Raw genomic sequence first — 21,590 nt, 5'->3', positions numbered from 1 at the left:
GGTGGAAGAGTGGCTTGCAGCTGCAGTTGGGTCCAATGAATAGCCAAATTTCTGCCCGTTTTCATGTTATTAGCATATTAGTAAAGGCAGTCGTTTTCATCGTAGCCTCTTCGCCCAGTGTAGAATCCGCTGCAGGGTGTCAGGATCTCATACACTTATTCAGCTTTGCAGGGGACACAGCATCTGGCACATAGTTTGTCACAGGCCATGTATTCGGGGCAAGTTGAGTTTACTCACTAGCAAAGGGAGAACCAAGCTCGTTGGATATTAAGTAAACCGTCAGTACACTCAGTGCCCTTCTTTTATTTTGTGTGACATTTGTGGTTATAGAGGCCCTTGTTTTATGCACTTCTCCGGCTGCAGTCTATTGCATACGAAATACTCGGCATAGCTTTCCACAAACTGGAAAGGAATAACACTGAAAAACCAGCAGATGTTAATCATTGCACTTATAATGCGAAGCGGAGTACAGTGTGATGAGGGCGTAAATAAATGAGGGTGTTCCTCAAGGCCTTGTAGCATATGTCACGTGTTTCGAGCAACATGATGTATAGCACTTTTTTGATCGCATGCTATAGGTTTAGCAGGTGTGGCGATGGTTGAAGTGCAGTGCAAGGTCAAGAAAACAAATATCTATGAGCGGCACCCTGGTAAAGGAGACTCTGGGAAAACTAGTGGGAAGCCTGTTGAACATCTGGTTGACCCACTTGCTGGCTCAGGCAAAGGCACTTGCTGGATCCATCAGGCAAAGTATGATAAAGCTCAGGAAGTCATCAACACATCAGAAGGTTTTTACATATAAGCACTGTGCTAAGGTCATAACATGCTAACAAGTCTTAGTGCGCAGGCAGTGTGCAACCAACTACATATGCCTTCTGTTCGGACATTGCTTATTGTAAATAACCAGGGTAGAGTGGACAAAAAAAAAGAACAGCAGCTCCATTACCTAGTTTCACTGGTATCAACAGTATTTTGTAAGTGTACATTGCCATACTCCCTAATGCCTTCTTGCCTGACATCAGCAAGGACCAGCTTGAGGCAAGGGGTAATAAAAGTCTTTACAAGCTAAAAATGCTTGCATGCATGGAGAGCACATTGGGTCCAAAAAGTAGGCACTTCACAGGGGCACTGGAGAAGGAACATAATATTAACAGTGGGCAAAGACAAGCTACTAAACACCAACACGGTTGCCATGTAACAACCTCTGAAACATTCCATCTTAAAGAGGAAATCATCTTTGTGTATCCATAAAGAGGGCAGGGTGGCAAAGCCCCTTCAGTAATGCTGCGAGCTTGAAAAGCCCACTTTGCACGTCCTGAAGGCTTCCTTCTTATGACTTTGCTGGGTGCAAGCATTCTACTGTCCAAAAGCTGTCATTGAAAGCACTGTTGGTTTCGTGGCAATGCAGTTCAGAAGCAATTGCAACAAACCTACCTTCCTAGTTAGCGTGGATGCTCACGGTGCTTATGAAGCAGCACCATGAGGCAAGCAAGGTGAACGGATGCCTCCAAGCCCTTGTTCGTTTATCACACTGTTCTGTTAGTAACAACCATGAGACTTGAAACCAACAAGCTCAAGTTCGGAACTCGCATGGTTACTGCGAAGGATCCATAAAAACAGAAAACTCAAGGGAAAGGATAAAGCACCATTTAACACTTAGTATTGCTGCAGCCCACCGCCTTATTTATTTTGTCGGGTCGTGCTACATCTTTGTACTATAGATAGGCATGAAGTTAGGTGATGTTCCCAATCAGTGTCCAATTTTCATATACACTATGTGCTGGTTCAAAGAGGCTCGAAACACTGCAATGGAAGCTTTAAGTAGAAAAACGTGCCTGGAAGAAAAAAAAAGCTGTGCTGCAGCCATCTCAGCAACATCTTGTCCCCTTAATAAAAATTGTTGCTTCCATATCAACTTGAGCCCTCCAGATTACAGTAAAGTACCAGTGCACTATGAACAACTAATCAATTCTCAAAGAGCATGTGCAGTCGAGCCACAATCATCGGCATGGATCCGCATTGTGCTCCTGCATTGAAGGTGAATAATGTTACAAAATGGCGAAAGTACTTTATAAGCTTCCCTGCAATATGAATTTGTAATGTACAAAGAATTGTCAATGAAGCTTACCACGAGCACAGATGTACTTGCAAATTATGTCACAATTGAAAATAATGAGCACAGTGTAAACCTATGTGCCCTTTCCACTCTTAGTATGCTTTACTGCACGAAGCTTATTTACAACCCTGTATTGCGGTGTAGCAAGCTACAAAAGAAATGTTGCATAATCAGACTTTTTACGATTATCTTTCTAGCAATACACTAATATTTCTCGGTGAAGCCTAAGCAATGTACTGTGGTGAAGGAGGAGGAGGAGGAGGAAAGAGAAAAGAAGAAGGCAGGGAGGTTAACCAGAATAACGTCCGGTTGGCTACCCTACATCGGAGGAATGGGAAAGGGGAAAGCAAAGATCACAGGGAGAGAGAGGAGGGAAGGAAAGAATCAAATTGTGGCATTTCGCTGACGCGTGCGGTTTTACAGAAATTGCCTTAATAGTCACAGGTGGTCGCACAAACCCGTCGTCCTTAAGAAACACAAAAGTGCCTTCACCGCTTTATGGGCCGATGGGCGATGGGGGCGGTGTTCCAGCAGCACCTGCACAGAAAGCGGCCGATTGTCCAGTTTTTGGAAAGCTTTGGCAAGTTCTTGTCGCTCTAGAGCATATCTTGGACAGTGGCATAGCAGGTGGTCGATGTTTTCTTCGGTGCCACAGACCTCGCATGCTGCACTGTCAGTCACCCCAATTAATGTAGAGTATGCCTTTGTGAAGGCCACTCCTAACCAAAGGCGACAGAGAAGCGTAGCTTCACGTCGAGGAAGTCCGGGTGGAGGTCGGAGCTGCAGGGAGGGGTTTAGTCGATGTAGTCGTGTAAGTCGTAAGTTTTGCGAGTTCCAGTCGGTCACTGTGAGGCTACGTGCCAGGTGTCGAAGCTGCCTTGCAGCGTCAGTCCTCGAAAGCTGAATCGGAATGCTGTGCTCTTCTTGATGAGCTGTGCGAGCAGCGTTATCGGCGGACTCATTGCCACTGATTCCTCAGTGGCCAGGTACCCACTGAAAAACGACTTCGTGGCCTTTTTGTTGGACATCATGGTGAAGTTTCACGACTTCGTAGCATACTAAAAGTGAAAAGGGGTCACTGTCACGGGACATAATAAGTGTTCTTCAATTATACACTCGCGCACCCGCCGCCTCTCAGGTCGCCTAAGTGGACATACTATGCTGGCTGATAGCGGCCCCTTCCCACTTTTAGTATGCTTCACCGAGGGAGTAAAATGTACTGCGGCGATGACGCCGTACATTTGTATTGAGTGAATAAACAAATGGGTTTTACAACAGTACAGAAATAAACGCGCACCATGCAACGGTCTACCACACGGAAGAGCGTCGCAACAAACCGCAACTGATTCACACAGGCCGTGTAGCCCGCTTATTAGTCGTAAAGGGTATTATGGGTAATTTAACATTTCAGACACATGTGTTCATGTTTATGTTCGCATTCCTGGCGTAATAAGACTCCCTGAACTTCCACAATAGAACGTCATTTACAATGCACAAAGTCAAAGAACATAGACATATGTCTAGTTTTCCCCTCGGCCGTCATGCAAATGACATTTAGCGCGGTAAAACGTGAAGATGCTGTGTGTTAGCGTCGTAAACTTCATACCAGGCAAGGAGCTAGCACACCACAATCCTGCGACAGCCGCTAATGAGACAAAGACGGGAGCACATGTCTATCAACGCGCAAACGGAGCCCCTAAGCCACTCTGCTCGTCCGCCACCCCCGCTGCCCGGCTGCACCACTCGTTTCAAGCACAGCACAACAAACACACATTCAGCGCTGAACAGTGGGCGGTCGACGCAGTTGCATTTACATGATCTGGCAGCGAGCAGCATATCCCTCGATGTCCGTTAAGCAAAGTCGGACACGGCGACGCCACATCGCGGTTTGCAGAACTTCGCTGCCGAGGTGCTAGGCCAGTTCGATATTTCAATTGTCTCCACCGCCGGGTTCTCAAGAAAGCACGGGTCACACAACACAGATTCTGTACTGCCAGAGCTCACCGAGGCCAAATCCGCACTGCCGCACCGCCACTACTCACGGCTTTCCACCAAGTAACACAGAACCTAGAACCAACACACAAGCAACGCACGCACAATCACATGAGCAATGTTGAACAACGCGCGGCCCAGAGACCGATCACGCCCAGTACGAACACGCCACTACGACATCGCTGGGCGCCTTCTCAAAAATCCCTAAACGATGCTTTCCCTAGGCACCTAGGATCAGGTAACTGAGGGATTTTTGTACGACAAATTGACGCACGCATTAAGCAGGCCCGCGTCGTCTTCTTCCTCCTCAGTGCAGCCTCACTGTGGCGGCTGTTCCGTAGCAATATATATATATATATATATATATATATATAGGTGAACATACTCACCCACGTGATTGCCAAAGCAGGCCGATATAGTGACCTTAAAAACCAAGCCAAGTTTGCACGAATAAAAAATTATCTCTCCTCCCCCCAACTTATTCATGATTATTTAAAGTATACCTCTCCGAATACCTATCTATAGGACAAACACAACTCAACCGATATAAACATTCGCTATCATTAAACGTACACCCATTGCATACCGAAAGTCATAAGCATTCATTTTTTCCCTCTAATGACGCGCGAATGGAACAAGGAGGACCCCAGTATTATAAGTAGCCCGACCTTATCTATTTCTTTAACATGCCGTAAATGAATTGCATGCTTCGCAATTATGACGAACCTGTGTCACCATTTATTTATGTGCCATTTAAATTTATTTAACGATGCCTAAAACGTGTCATATGGATTACTATTTCTTTTGTATACCTCACTTTTATACCTCCTTTCACTTGCGATTACTGAGCACTATTTTATATTGATGCAAATTGTTTTGATGTTGTAATTATTACCTACCACCATTCCTCTTTCGCTGACTATCTCATTAACGCTTATTGCGGTTAAATTTACTGCCACCTATTATTACGTACTTATTTCCTGCCATTTGGTTTAAGTTTGTAAATTGTGTACCTTTTCGATTACTTCTTTCTTTTTGGTAGCCGTATTAAAATGTATAATGTCATTTTTCTGCCTACTGTATTGTTTGCCTTTGCAAATTTCCTATATATTGTGTGTCCCCTAATATAGTGCTAATTATTATTGTTACATTGTGAGATAACTATGTAAATGACCTTCTGGTTATGAACCTGCTGGGACTGACAGTGTAAATATATAAAATAAACAAACAAAATATAAATGCAATTGTCGTGCGCTAGCCAAAGAAATGGCGAATAAATTAGTTTTGCTGCACTCCACACCCTCTTAGCTTGGGATTAATACTTAAGCATTTGAACTCGCCTTTTCTTCCCAATAATCCGTTAAGGTTCACATTGCAAATCTTGCACTTTTGTTGCCAATTTTTGCGCCGTAGACAGAACTGTACCGCCCCTCTGAGACACAGACGTACGAAGAAACAGTCACAATAAGCGAACTGATGCTAGACATCAGTGACCTGGTGGCGTAGTTGCAGTAGCTACCGATCAAATATAACGGGTTTCTTCATATATGTAAGTTCAAAACCGATGCGTAACCTCATGCGTTAGACAAACTGCGCAGACTGTCAAGTCAAGTCAAGGTACCAGTCTTACCCGTCTGGTTGTAGACTCCAGTCAGTACACATTTGCCATCGCTGTAGAGCACGTAACTGATGTACGTGCTTTCTAATAATGACGTGCCTGAAGAGAGTAAACGAAAACTATCACACATATGTCACCAACAAATAATCCTCACAATCTGCTCTCTTTAACTCAATTTCTCTTTCTTGCAGTTGGGTCAGCACTGAAAAAGGATCCACGGTAACACAATTTACTGTTCTCTGCAGAAACCGCTACTGCCTCCTGAACGCCATACTCTCTGAAAACGTGCTTCGTCTCCCTTCGGGGTACGAACACACTTGCGCCACGGCTACTTGCCTGCGCACGCTTACCCTTTTAGGATATCCTCTCTTCACCATTCTTCCAGCAACATGGCAAGATTTATCTTCCGTTGTAGAAATACCTGTTAGCGCTATTTTTGCTAGAGTCGCCGAGTACACGCGCCCATCAGCGCATTTAGTGCAATTTTTCGCAGAAACAACAAGAACGCGACAGTCATTGAGCAAGACAACCTTTATCTTCCCTTCGCCTGTTGACCAGTTGGGTGGAGATGGCATCGAATGACATTGCAAAGCCGATACCTGCAACATCACGCGCACTATCTCGCACGTGTACGCAATAACACGCAATAACACGCAATATCTCGCACGTGTACGAGTAGTCTCAACTCGTGTCACATGACTGGAATCATATCACTGCCGCGTGCCGAAGCACGCGAAAAGCACGTGAGAAGCACTGCTGCCCGGAGCATAGTACAATTGAACTAGTTGCGGGAATTTGAGGCGTAACGGTACGTGAGCAACTGACTGGGTGAGCAAACAACGTTCAACGGCGCATTCGTTATCTTGCTTCGTGAGCGCGGTCCATCGGTTTCCCTGAACAGCATTACGGTCGTGGTGAAACAGTGCTGGATATGGATGATCCATATTTTTTTTCCTTCAAGGGCCAGAAATGGCCAAAATGCCCAATGATACTCGGATTTGAACGACAATGACAACATGATTTGCAAGCGGTGGATGCGAGATGCCTGTATATCGGGCTAAAAGTATATGCTCTATATGGCCTAACATATTTGTCTATTAAAATAATGCCAATGAACAGTGACTCCAATCGCTATCAAAGTACCTTGTCACGAACTGTTTAATAATACGCGTTAAATATAGCAGCACTATTACCGCAGCAGAGCCCTTAAGCACAAGGGCTGTGAGGCATCTGCTCTCTAAGTTACTGCATGGTTGCTGCACCCTCGAAGCAGAGGCTGTGCTATGAAACCCCTGGCCAAATGAGTTCTATCGTATTGGTTTCTGTTAAAATAGTTAGTGCTGTTCTTAAATAAATATAGGGTCATTGCGTAAAAAGAATGCCGGGCGCAAATGTATCGGCACGTGCACTTGTTTATCTTTTTTGGGTGGCCATTTTTCTCCGCCTAACAAATGCCATCGCGCAGCACGGGACACGCCCGCGTTTATCAGAGGTTACTCGAATGTTATCAACGGTTCTTTTGCTTTCTCTTGTCACCGAAGCATGTGCAATGTGATTGTATGCGCTACGCTCTATGCGTAAAACATTCTAGAAGATAAGGGGGCACTAGAGATTAGTCTGGAACGTTGGATGGCTCACGTATAGAAGCAGACGCGATCGACCGCGCATTTCAAATTTTATTCATTGGCGACTGCGTTCACCGCTATCCCCGTTCATTGAATGTAGCCTGTTATGGAAGGCAAAGGCTCGCCCGATAAAACGCTCATTTCGTCATCTCAGTGTCGCGGCTTTCTTCGGTATGACTACTGTGTGACATCTGGATGAGGTGCTTTGCGTTCATGTGACTGACCCCCCCCCCCCCCGCCCCAAAGGCGTGACTCAAACCCAAACGGGGAAGGCAACACCAAAGTCGCCAAGAGCCAGCTATGGAGCCGCTGGATGCAAGGACTCCCCCGAAGCAAGAAAGTTTGCCTATGACGACCAGGAGGATCGTTGCCAAGTCAACGCCAATGGTGACCCTGCGTCCCTTAGCGGGCTGAAAGAGCCGAAGGAGCCACCGAACGCCCATGTATAATCGACTGTACATCCAGAAATCTGACTGGAAACTTACGAAACAATCGCCACGATTAACAACTGGACTTCCGACGACAAGCCGCGGTATGTATACTTCGTCTTAGAAGACACCGTCAGAATATGCTTTGGTAACTGAAAATTTACCGTAACAACAAGGGACCTGTTCCGCAATTGCTCATGGGAGACATTTATGAGTATAATGCGGAAGGAAAAAGACGAAGCTTTTCTAGAAGCCTGAGTGTAGCTGCCTAACGAGACCATCGCGATCTTCATGGAGATCCTCATTCCGCCACGCCAAACCGGAATTGCCCGAGGACAATAAAGTCCGCCTACTTATGTGTGGGGTGAAGCAGGAACTTTTCGACGGAATGATACGAAGCCCTCCAAAAACCGTGGAATAATTTCTTCGCGCGGTCACCAGCATGCAGAAGACAGTGGATATGCCCAACTGGCAAATAAATCGAAGCAAGAGCTCAAGCAACCATGCCGTGTTTCAATCACTGGCCACCGACGCCCTGTGCGAGACTATCAGAGCGCTCGTGAGGGCGGAGCTTCAAAAGTTGGTCACTTCATCACAGAGACAAGTAACTTCGATTGCCGACGTCGCACGCGAGGAGTTGCAACAATCACTCCGATTACGTCAATCGCCGAAGCGTCAGCCGGGAGCGATGGCGTAGGACGTCGCAGCCCACTGTCAGATTCCCCACCGCGCCCGGGCACCAGGACGCTGAGAGTCCATCGCCAGATGCCGCCACCTCCTCCCCCACGTGGGCCACCTGTGGGCCAGCGAAACGCTCCGATCCCGACAGGCATTTGGCGCGCCCCCGACCACCGTCTGCCCTGCTACCACTGCAGAGAAGCCGGCCACATCTAACGCCGATGTCCTCACCGCGAGATGGGACAGCGAGGGTTCGGCGTCAGCACAACACGCTCTCAGGAAGCTGAACGCCCTGGGGATATCGCCGACTACCTGGCCGTTACGCAGTGGAGCCCTCGACAACCACCCCGTTCGCCATCACCAGGCAGCTGCCTGTCACTGCAGCCCCGTTAGTATACTGGCCCAGCACGGGGCTGACCCGTAAGCCCAGATACGGAATACTAAAAACACAAACCAGATGGAGGTGCAGTTGCTGTTCGAACTGACAAATAGCCTCCGCCGCCGATAAAGGCACCGAAAAGACAATTTTGATGACATAACAACGACACGCAGCCATCCCGACGAAGCCTGGAAGCAAAGCATGCACCGACGAAAGACCTGATGACGTGACGTACCAGTCACATGTCAACGCGATGTTGCGTGATCTGACGCCAAGACCTAACTGCAACGCTAGACAAAGAACCACCGACCTTGACGTGCTTCTCAATGGACAGACAGTCACCGCCTTACTGGACACGAGAGCTGTCTACTCCGTCATCAGTAGATTGTTCACCGCCAAGCTGAAGAAAGTCAAGAATGAATGAGAAGGCCCTCAACTTCAGACTGCTGAAGGACACCTAATCACGCCGACTGGGATGTGTATGGTAAGAATTACAGTTCACGACCGGACATACCCTGGCACCTTCATTATCATCCAACAGTGTTCAGGAGACGTTATTCTCGACAAGTATTTCCTGAAACAACACTGCGCAATCACCGACCTGAAGTCGAAGTCGATAACGCTTTCGGAAGATCAATCAATACCGCCACAGAGCTCTCGTAGTCACCACGCCTTGAGTGTGCTAGAAGATCAAGTGAGCATCTCGCCTCGCTCCAGCATTGTTATTTCCGTCGACAGCGAAACACCCGCAGACGTAGAATGCGTCATTGAGGGCGACCAATGTCTACTGCTTGATAGTGAAATTTGAGTCGCAAAAGGGATCGCTGTACTGTGCGCATGGAAACCGAAAGTGATGCTGACAAACTTCAGCAAGGAGTTCAAGCACCTCAACAACAGCACCGCGATCACGAACATGGAAGTGTTTCTGGAAATCAGCAATGCGTTTGTCTTCTTGAATTCTGCTGCAACTACCGCGAATACCCTAGTTATCGAACCAGACTTGGACATAAATCCAAGTCTCCCCCTGAGTAAGCAGCAACAGCTGACAAGTCTTCTCCCAATATACAAATATTGCTTTTTGACGTCATTGAGGATTCGACGAACACCAGTTGCAAATCATCGCATAATAATAAAACAGTGCGCTTGGACATTACGCCACAGCCCTCACCAAGTTTCGCCGAGGGAATGTGAAGCTATTAGGCAACAAGTCGACGAAGTGCAGGATGACAGCATCACTCATTGAAAAGACCGTGGGCATCTGCTCTACTCTTGGTGAAGAAAATGACGGATCCCTACGTGTCTGCGTCGATTATTTTAGACTGAACAAGATCACGAAGAAGGAAGTATAGCCTTTCCGACACATAGATGACGAATTGGATCGGCCCTGTAACGTTAAATATTTCTCGTCGATGGACCTCAAGTCTGACTACTTACAAATAAATGTCGACGAGACAGATCGCGAAAAGACCACCTTAATCACGCCAGAGGGCCTCTATGAGCTCAAGGTTATGCCATTTGGACATTGCTGCGCGCCTGCAAAGTTCTATCGCGTGATGAACACGGTTTTAGCAGGATTTAATTGGCAGCCCATTCTTGTTTACTTGCATGGCGTGGTCCTCTTTACCACAAATTTGTACGATTACCTTAGTAGGCTTCCGATAGTAGCAGAGGCCATGAAGTCATCAGGACTAACTCTGAAGCCGGAAAAGTACGGCTTTGCTTATGATGACCTTCTTTTCATTGGGAACGTCATCAGCCATTCTAGAGTGCACCCCGACCCACAGAAGACAGCTGCTATCACAAACCCCCGCACGCCATCGACAAGAAGGCAGCACGTAGATTCCATAGCAGGTGTGCCTACTAGGGGAGCTTTGTGAAGGACTTTTCACGCATAGCTGAGCCGCTGACCCCTCTAATAAATGTGATTTCGAGTTCAAGTTGGAAACGCCGAACGCCGACGCATTTCCAGAACTCAAACGACGCATGCAGTCGCCACTGGGGCTTGCGAACTTCGAAGGACACCAACTCCGAAATCCACACTGACGCCAGTAGCCCAGGCCTCGGTGCCGTCCTAGTCCAGAAGAAACACGGACTTCAACGGGTAATAGCTTACGCCAGCCTGTTTCTCTAAAAAGCAGGAGGCAGTATTTAAACGACCGAAGCGAAATGCTTCAACGTCATTTGAGCTACAGCACCACTCCACCCTTACCTATATATAGGTCATTCAAAGTCGTCGACGACCACCACGCATTGCGTTGGCTTGCGAATTCAAAGGACCCTTCAGGACGGCTCGCGCGGTGGAGCCTCCGACTACAAGAATATTACGTCACTGTAATATTCAAGTCCGAAAGAAAACACTTTGATGCCGATCGCCTACGAAGCGCCCCCATTGACCCGGCGCCGCAAGATGACGAGGATCAGAACGCCTTATTTGGAATAATAAGCGCAGAAGCGATCGCTAACCAGCTACGAGCGGACCCGGAGATAAAAAGCCTCATCGAGTATTTGGAAGGGAGCCCTACATTGTCACGAGGGCATTTACGCGAGGATTGTCTTCGTCGTTGACTCAAAGCAACCTTCTCGTAAAGAAGAACACACCTGTCCGCGTCAACTACCTTCTCGTACAGAAGCACTGCACGCCCTACATGATGATCCAACCGCTCGACACAGCGGATGATCCCGGATGCTATCATCATCATCATCATTATCGTTCATTCCAACAGCCAGACAAGCCACAGGAGGACAACTGCCTGCCACCCGCAGACGAATCGTCTTATAGGGCTCCTGAATAAGACCCTTGATGCTAGCAATGAAAGTCGACACCGAACACATGAGTTTGGATGTGGTCTTGCCGTACGTAACATTCGCCTACAGCATGGAGTGTCACAAGCAACTCAAATGACGCCATTCAAGCTGGTTTATGGCATGAACCCGAGGGCGTCTCTCAGCGTCATATTGACGTACGTCACTGATGAAGAGAATCTTGACGTCGCCACCTTTCTCCAGCGCACTGTAAAAGCCCGCCAAGTCATTAGCCTGAGGATCAGGAACCAGCAGAAGATCGACAACCGGCACTACAACATTCGACGACGCTACGGCGAGTACCAGCGCAGCGACCGCATTTAGGTTTGGGCCACAATACGGCGACGGCCCCAATACGGGAAGTACTTTTTGCTCTTCTGTTCTACTAATGGGCACTGAACGAGAAAGGGAAGGACTTTAAGTCTATTTCCGCGCCTGATACATGTCGGAAAGCAGTTCCCTATAGAACAGATGAGTTAATACTGTAGGTGTGCCTAAATGCTAAACTACAATGTAGTATTTGTTGGTGTCTTGTTTTCTGAAAGACCGAGTTCTCTATTTCTGGTTTGATTAACTACAGTTTGTTTGATGTCAGGACCTCTGGAAATACTCCCGTAGCTCATGTCGTAGAAATGGGTTATAGTCTTGGTAAAGTACAGGAATTATAATGTCTGCAACACAAAAAAGCTACAGAGGAAGCCTTTTCGTTAGTAGCGGCATCGCCCTTTAGGCCTCTCTGGCCTTGTACTCAACAAAGAAAAAATATTTGGTTGGACATGTACGTTGAGCACAGATGGTTGTACACGTCATTGAGAATGGAGTTCTTGTGTTTTTGTATACACAGTTTGCTACTAACAATACTGAATATACCTGTAAATATGACACCCTTTGTTATACGAGTTTGCTTTATATGTTTCACAGCAGAAATAGTAAGTAAGTAAGTAAGTAAGTAGGTTTATTCTCCAGGTTCAACTGGAGGGTTTTCTGGCAAAGAGCTCCATGAGCAGCTTGACTATGTCCAGAAAACCTCTACAAGCAGTAGCACACGAGTGGTACAAAATCAGACACACATACAATAATTACAGTCAATAAAGAGAAAACATTCACCAGTTATACATACAGAGTGTAACAATATATTGCAAAAAAATTATACAAGAAAATCGAAAATAGAAACTCTCAACCGGTCATACAATGTTAAGAATTAATTAGGAATAATCAAGCAAAGCATGAAAGACATAAAATCACATTTGAACAATATATTTGCGCAGCACAGCTTTGGTATATATTATTGTGTGTTTATATGTGTTAAGAACATGGGGCAGGTTGTAAGACAACATTCGTAATTTATAGTTAGTACGAAAACGTGGTCTATACCGTGTATTAATAGTTCTTGTGTGTATGTTAGCATGAAGTATGTCCAAAGATGCCAGAGTTCAATAAAAATCGGCAATTGATGCCGTCGAAAAATACATTTTTTGTGACAACTTAAAGTGATACAAATGGTTGACCCCGACAATGTTATGTGCTTAAAAAGCAAACTTGGAGGTAGTTGTATTATCAATACTGGCGATTATTCGAACAATTTTCTTTTGCAGTGCGAGAAACATATTTATATAAGTTTTGGTCATTGTGGCCCATACTAAATTGCAGTGTATCCACATACCTTCGCTGTCAAGAGCTAGTTTTGGGAATAAATGCACAGGATGTTGAAAATGACGGTTTGAGAGCTGCACAGGGTACACAATAGGCATTCGTTGAAGCGCCTGTACGGAATTCCGCGAAGGAGTACTTTGCCTGGAGTAAAAGAAAGTGCGAATGTATGTGCCTCCGGCGCATGTTCTGGTATTGCGACAAAGTACATATGCCACTGAAAATCTTGGCGTTCCCAAACTGGCGCATGAGAAATGGAAGGCATTAGGAATGTTTCTTGATGGGGAATGCTAGTTTCATTAGCCAGTTCTTCTATACGCAAAGGTAGAGGAGCGCGAACGGCAGGGAGGTTATGGTTAATTCTGGCAGAAGACAAGTCGAATAGAGTTCAGTGACACGAGCCTGTATTATGCACGAGAAGCAGAAATATGTTCCGTGTACGTGCAAGGACGATTCGTTGAGCTCGAGGTACAGGCTTTCCACAGGGCTTGTTCTGAAAGCACCCGTTGTTATGTGTATACCGAGTTTGTCGACTGGGTCAAGGAATTTAGGACACTCCTTATTGCGGAACGGTATACCACGGCTCCATAATCGAACCGTGAGCGTACGAAACTTTTACACATGCTAATGTCACAGCCCCAGGTTGTTCGAGACAGCAGGTTAAGCAGGTTCATAGTATTCAGGCACTTTGCTTTGAGATATTTCAAGTGAAAAATGAAATTAAATTTTGTGTTTAAGATAACACCTAAAAATCTGTGATTAAAGCTGACCAACAGTCTTTCTCTATTAAGGTTGATAACTGGTTCTGGTAAAATATGTTCCTTGTTCGTGAACAGAAAACATGTACTTTTGTTTTTTATAATTTTCATCCGCTCACTTTGTTTAGAACATGCTGCAGCTGTCTCTCCCCGATGCTGGGATTGCAAGACTTGAAATCTATATGTACATCGTCCACATAGAGTAAAATATTGTGCAAAGTGTTACACTATGTAGGGGTTTCATTTGATAATGAAGCGCAGAGAGCTCAGCAAAGCACCCTGTGTTACACCTCTCTCCTGAGTCTATGTTCGAGACTGAACATTACAAAGTTTAACACGAAACGTGCTGTCAGCAAGGTAGCTATCAAAACTGCTAACAAAGTTGCACAAATATCGATTCCAGAAAGATTCCGCCCGAAAATGCTGTGGGGGAAAATGATAAGTAGACAGGAAAGAAGAAACAGCAAAAGAAAGCTAAAAGATTAAACGGGGGGACAGGAAAAGGCGAGTGCAGATTTCCCCCAGGTGGGTCAGTCTTGAGGTGCTGTCTATGGTAAGCAGATGCCCAGGAAGCGTATTGCCTCCGTCGGGGGACCTTAGAGGCCTAACATCCGGCATCGACTCAACCTCCAGGATCCCCCTTTTGCACGACACGGCTAAGCCGAGCAGAGCTACACGCGGGAGGGTCCAGCCCTCTTGTTCTATCGTACGTGGGGTCGCAACACATCAAGTGCTTTCTCACGCACACGCCCCTGCGAGAAACGGCCCGGAAACACAGGAACTAAGGACGAATGCAAGGACGAGCATTTCTCGTCCTTGTTTTCATGTCTCGTCCACTTGTTTTCCGCGTTGTTAAGCCATGAAAATATCGTAGCAACTGCTTCACGCTGTGATCCTGTTAAGTCACCTTCGTGCCATCACCGCAGGGTGATCCAAATGGGTTTCATTCTCGCCTTATGCGGGACCCTAAATCGCCGCTCACACACGCGGGTGAGGGCAGGATAAGTCCTCTCCTCAATTATATTGCTCGAAGATGCAGGACAAGCACACTGCTGCATGCAGCGTGACGGTGCCCACGCTCATCACATCGTAGCGCGAAGCTTGCTATTGGTGTATTCGAGCCCTAAAGATGAACCGCACTCTCACTCAGTGTGGCGCAATGATAGTAACAACCACAGACCGTCATTGTTTGAACTTTTAGGTTCAAATAAGTTTACAAATTTTAACTTGGCCTCCAATTTCACCTGTGGGCTATGCAATATGTACATTCTATTAGGACAGCTAGAAGGATACGAGGAAAAATGGGGCGGGGGCTTTTAGAGCGCAGGTCTTAGGGGCCCGTTCCTGCGGCGAGCGTCGGCATCCGCGATAGCGTAACCGCGCGAACGAGCACAGCGAAAAATAGAAGCCAACGCGGCAGTGCTGCAGCACAAAAGACGTGTGGAGGAAAGCGGACAGGAGGCTGCATCGGAACCTTAGGCGGAACGCGGAGGAGGGTATGGGGATATCGTTAGAAAAAAATCGCATGCAGCGACGATGGCTGCGAGATGGCGCCAGAATAGCGCGCGTCGTCTGGGAGGTTTCTCAATGGCAGCTGCTGTGAATCGCGTCCACGCATCGCCCACGCGCTGGCTCTCGCGACCTCCAGGTTAGTGAGGCAGTCGCGCGGCACTTTGCTCCGTTTGTAACGTGCCGCATGAGACGATTTTCCACGCCAGCAAATATATCGCGTAATTAAAACACGTATAGAGCTGAACTGAAATTTTACATTAGGAAGCATTGTAAATATCGGTGAATTTTTTAATATCACAATAACATAAATCCTATGGACAATGAAGCCAGGGGAGCATAAAGAAAATCAAGCGTTCCCTGTATCAAATATTGAAATAAAGAAAGGGAAAATTAAAGTAGTCCTCACTTTACAGCCTACTAGCTTCCTATGTCATAGTGTTGCCACGTCCCATGTAGCACACATGATGATATTGTATGTGTTCATTTCATTGGTGCAAGCCCAGATATAGCCAAAGAGCGCCACTCAGGAAATAGGGAATGTAGCATCTATCGTAGAAAGTGAGAACTGTCGGGGTTGTCAATGAGGATGTGAATGGTGCATGTAACTTGGATGCAGAGATGTCTAAAGAATGCACCGTTCTAAAGAGCGTAAAGTGTGCAGACAATAAAATATTGACATTGTGTAGTGGTTTTTGCTATGAACGTAAAAGTTCTGTTACCAAAGCATGATGTACGGAACGTGACTAACCGTTGCCCTCATACCTCCCTTGAGCTCAAGGGTTTATGTGCCATGTGCTTTGCAACGATGCTATCGCAGCCGCAGCCTCTAATGTGAAGACTCGCTACACATGCCTTTGTTTGATAACGTGCAAAGTACCAACCAACTGGTAAACACGCTAAATAACCTATTGGGAAATATCGCTTCCACGACGAAGAATATTGCGGGGTGGAAGGGAATGTGTCGCCGGTATGTCGGGGAAATGTACTTTTTTGTTCAGCTTCTATTTCTTGATACCCTATCAACCCGCCGTGGTTGCTCAGTGGCTATGGTGTTGGGCTGCTGAGCACGTGGTCACGGGATCGAATCCCGGCCACAGCGGCCGCATTTCGATGGGGGCGAAATGCGAAAACACCCGTGTGCTTAGATTTAAGTGCACGTTAAAGAACCCCAGGTGGTCAAAATTTCCGGAGTCCTCTACTACGGCGTGCCTCATAATCAGAAAATGGTTTTGGCACGTAAAACCCCAAATATTATTATTATTGATACCCTATCAAGGCGTGAAGACCCGTAAGCGGCGTGCCCCACTTATCGCAGACAGGAGGATCATCACCGGTTAATAGGTAGGAATGAGTGCCATGAGTAGAACCTATCTTATAGCGGCAGAAAATAACCCCAGTCTTTGGGATCTTTGCTATTGGTTCCTATTTCTGGCATAATAGCATGGCGTTTCTTAAATATTTCAGTGCCCCACGTACGCTGCTAATAGTCCTAAGTTTCTGCGCGGGAAGAGCTTTAAATATGTGACAGGGACAGCTATGGAAGAATTACAAGTCTTTGTAGTTAGTGATGTGGCTATACGGTCGTCAAGGATACTACCCTCCATGACTAGGGGACAAGCTAGGGGACATGACTAGGGGAGAAAGAAGAAGAAGGCGTTACGAACGGTCGCTTTTCTCATGTTCTCCGCTTCAAAGGTTTTATCGGCCCCTGGCCGAGGTGCTGCTGAGGCTTCAGCCAGCAGCAATGACTACCGTGTTGTGTTACCCCGTCTTCCTACCGGTAAGCTGGTTGTGGACTCCGTTTTCCTGCATGCTGACTTAAGTGGTCGACCGTACAGAGCCCAAGACTTCAGAGACGCCCTTCGGAACGTTATTGACCTGAAGGAAATAAGTTCCATCGGACAATTTCAGATGTCGCACGTGCGGATGGTGCAAATCAGGGATGACAAAATCAAAGCTAGTCGCATGCGGGGAATTATCCGTAAAAGGTAGACGCTGCGTCGTCATTGATCCTGAGCCCAGGGAAGTTCAAATGAAGCTTTTGTGGCTTCCTGAGCGTTTGGAAGATGACTACATTCGAGATGCGCTTCAGGCTTACGGGAAAGTCAAGTCTATATCAGCAGAAAGCTGGAGTATCGGAGATGGAACAAATGCGTACGCTAAATCGGGACGTGGTGTTGACTCTTGCTGATGGAGTGAGCGTGGGGGACGTTCCTCATCTACTACCTGTTTTTGGAGTGCAGAGTCTCGTATTAATTCCAGGCCGGCCCCCACTTTGTCTGCGCTGTAACAGGGTGGGGCACATTCATCGAAACTGCAGAACCCCGCGTTGTGAAACCTGCCGACGCTTTGGTCACACATCTGAAGAATGTGTCGTAACATACGCCGATAAGTTACGACACAGAACAAAGCCTCCGGATGAAAGCTTGCAAGAACACATTCTTTTATAAAGTTCATAGTGAAACCATACCGGTTAAAACATGGCTACAAAAAAGGGTATCTTTGTCTCTTCTGTTAACTGTCGCCTTTGTGATGTACCAGAGACAATTGAACATTGTTTTATTAGCTGCACCGACGCCATCCTATTTTGGGATGTCCTCCAACGGACTTTAAAGAAAGACTTTGAGATTAACGCTCATACTGTGCGATACCTGCTACCAACCTGTGATAATAGTGCGCCTTTCCATATGTTTTTTGTAATGGGAATGCACAGTTTGTGGAAAACGCGAATGATGGACCGCAACGCCGAAACGGTTGTACCTACAAGGGCAAATTTCATCCAAATGACACTACACCTAAAGCAGGTTTATGATGGACTCGGTGTACAACCGGACTGGTACCCTATTTTGTTGAGGTGCTTATCCTTGCCACCCTTCTAAAGTGACACGAACGTTTCTACTCACAGTATGAACGCTACCTTTTCTGTGTGTGACTTTCATTGTGCCCTCCATTCTCTGACTATGCAGAACTGGTGAACGTCTGGTTGAATGGTTGAATGCAACTATAATAAATACCATGAAAGAAAGAAAAAAAAACTAGAGGACAAGCTAGCCCGCATAATAGGATATGTTTATGAGATGCGTGCAAAATGCAGAGGGGCGAATAAAGTTCAGTAAAGAAGGATTATTATGATTCTGAAGAGAAATGAAGCTTTTGACGATGCCCTAATGAAATTGTAAATATTATGGACTTTTCAAATTTTTTTCCTTGATGTGTCGTACAGCCCACAAGAGTACATAGGCCTCCTCTGCAAAGATACGTCCTTCCGGTGGAAAACAGCCCGATTGTGTGAAGGATGGGTCGACTTTAGCACAAGCAACGCCGGTGTGTGACTTTCAAGCATCAATGTAGAATTCGGGGCAGGAGTCTATAGAAAAGCGTTCCAGGAAATCCGTTTTTATGTCTATTTCCGGGGCGTTCTTTGTCACATCTACAAAAGACGTGTCATAAGCTATCTGCTGCAAGGGCTCCTGTTACATTGGCTTCGCTGGAGCCATAAGTGGATTTTCAGGAATTGGGGCAGCGAGTTTTCCGCTGAGGTTTCTCACACTTAATGGAAAGAGAACCGAAAATGGCAGGAAGTAATGAATAACGTAGCATGTTCATAGTTACAATTGAAAGTGAGGCGCGGAGGACGCCTCCCTGGGGAACCCCAGTTTCCTGCGTAAATAGACGCGAGACTATGTTGCCCATTCTTGCCCATAATGTACGTTCCTAAAGCCAACTCTCTACTACACTCAGCATGTTGCATCTGATACCCATTCGTGACAGGTCTTGGAGCATTCCATATCGCCACGTGGTGTCATTGACCTTTTCCATGTAAAGAAATATCGATAAAAATGAACTGTTTAGAGACAAATGCATCACCAATAAAATCCGGCAAATCCCACGCCATGTGAAAACGGATGCTATGCGAAGCAGTGTGCGGGGAGCCTACTAAGTCAACGAAACGACGAGAGCACCAAGATGGAGGCGGCAGTTCCATGTCCTACATCACGCGCATGTCCTCACATTCGTGTCATGACCTATCATTCATGTTCGTCGCACAGTCTTTTCATACTATGCCGATTTTGCACCTGCCATGTTGAAGAAACGACCATGAGAGCATTAGGACGTAGTCGGCTAGTTAGATACTGTCAAAGTGGCAAAATGCTTTCCATCTATTAGCCTCCGCAACCACGACATGATCGGTTGCAGACCAGCCTTCTCTGGATCCGCATTGGTACGGATAAAGCATTTTGTTTGATTCAAGGTGAAGTAGAAGGCGAGAAATTATTCTTTCTTCAAACAACTTGCAGAAGCAACTTGTTAGCGCTACCGGGCGTAGCTTGTTACTGAGCCGGAATCGTGGCTTTGTTTCGACACATGGATGACATGTTACTTTCCATGAAGATAGAAGAGGTGCGGTCAAAGGACTACCGCTCTTCCGTTTCTTTTAATTTCAGGAAAGACAAGTAAAAGTTCATAGAGCCGCAAACGCACTCAAAGTGCTCACCAAAAGCATCAGCCTGGTCCTCCAAACAGTTTCCTGCTCATTCACCGAGGGCAAAGGATGGATTTGCTGCTCCTTCAGCCTTGTTAGTCCATCCCAAGCTTTCATGCCTTGTGTGCATGATGTAATAGCGGAGAGAAACCTTCATCTTGCACTCCTCATTTCATTTCATTTCATTTTTATTCCTTAAAGACCCCGTAACGTGGTATTACATAAGGGGTGGGTTACACAGAAATAAGCACAAACCATGTATTAATCTATGGGGAAAGGTGGATTGGTGACGCTTTCTATGAAGGTGGATGGACAAGGGATGGCAGCGGTGTCGCCCAGAAGGCCATTCCAGTCAGCAGCTGTACGAGGAAAAAATGACGTAGAAAAGGTAACGGTGCGTGCACGTGGGCGCGCGACTTGAAGCGGATGACCAGTGCGACTAGATATGCGTGTTGGTGGAACAATATATGGCGGGATACCCATCGAGCTATGAAAAAGTTTATAGAATAAAGAAAGACTGGCGATACGGCGGCGACATGAGAGAAGGGGTAAATTAGATTCTAATTTTAGTGAAGACACGCTCATATCATAAGAATATGAGCGATGAATGAATTTAGTGGCACGGTTTTGAAGTGACTCAAGGGCGTCTTGAATATAAGCTTGCCGCGGGTTCCAAATTGGTGAAGTATATTCCAATTTTCTTCGCGCAAGAGTTTTATAAGCTAACAATTTTGCGTCCGTAGTTGCGTTATGTAGATGACGTCGCAAAAATCCAAGTGCTTCATTTGCGGATGATATGACGTTAGTGACGTGCAAAGCCCAAGAAAGGTCATGGCAGAAAGTGACTCCCAGATACTTAAACAATTGAACTGCTTCGACAGGAACGCTGCTAATCGCATATGAAAAAACAAGTGGAAAGCGGCGGCGGTTGAAAGATAAGGTTTTGCATTTGTGAGGGTTAAGTTCCATTAGCCAATGATCGCACCATTGCCTTACATAGTTAAGATCACTTTGAAGGGTTAATTGATCGGAGGCGTTGGCAACAGTGCGGTAAATAACACAGTCATCGGCAAACATTCGGATATTACAAGATACATGCGTTGGTAGGTCGTTAATGTATATAAGGAATAAAAGCGGGCCAAGTACGGACCCTTGCGGAACGCCTGATGTTACTGGAAGGGAAGCAGAGGTAGTACTGTTCACGAAAACAGCCTGAGAGCGGTTATTTAGAAATTCACGCATCCAATTTATGATGTCGGGGTGAAGAGTTAACAGTGAACGTTTGAGTAGAAGGCGCTTATGGGGTACTTTATCAAACGCTTTCGCGAAGTCCAGAAAAATGGCGTCAGTCTGAAAATTACAATCTAAGTTTGCATGTAAGTCGTGCGCAAACATGGCCAGTTGAGTTTCGCACGAAAAACCTCTGCGAAATTCATGCTGCGCAGGATTGAAGAAGTTATTCGAATCGAGAAAGTCCATGATATGTGTGTAAATAACATGCTCCATGATTTTGCACGGCATACTGGTTAAAGAAATGGGTCGATAGTTT

At 46.2% G+C, this 21,590-nt stretch overlaps 1 protein-coding gene across 1 annotated transcript in view; it reads right to left on the bottom strand.

Moving 5' to 3' along the window:
* The window catches only part of LOC142588993 (uncharacterized), a 113,416-nt gene that overhangs the window by 28,156 nt on the left and 63,670 nt on the right, over positions 1 to 21,590 (bottom strand). The window contains exon 5 of the mRNA XM_075700787.1: positions 5,739 to 5,825. Within this exon, the coding sequence (XP_075556902.1) occupies positions 5,739 to 5,825 (87 nt within the window). The remainder of the gene's footprint in view (positions 1 to 5,738; positions 5,826 to 21,590) is intronic.

This window comes from Dermacentor variabilis, chromosome 7 (assembly GCF_050947875.1).
Source record: "Dermacentor variabilis isolate Ectoservices chromosome 7, ASM5094787v1, whole genome shotgun sequence".
NCBI classification, from domain to species: domain Eukaryota; kingdom Metazoa; phylum Arthropoda; class Arachnida; order Ixodida; family Ixodidae; genus Dermacentor; species Dermacentor variabilis.
The sequence above is the reverse complement of the archived record's forward strand: the minus strand, read 5'-3'. Positions and strand labels throughout refer to the sequence as shown.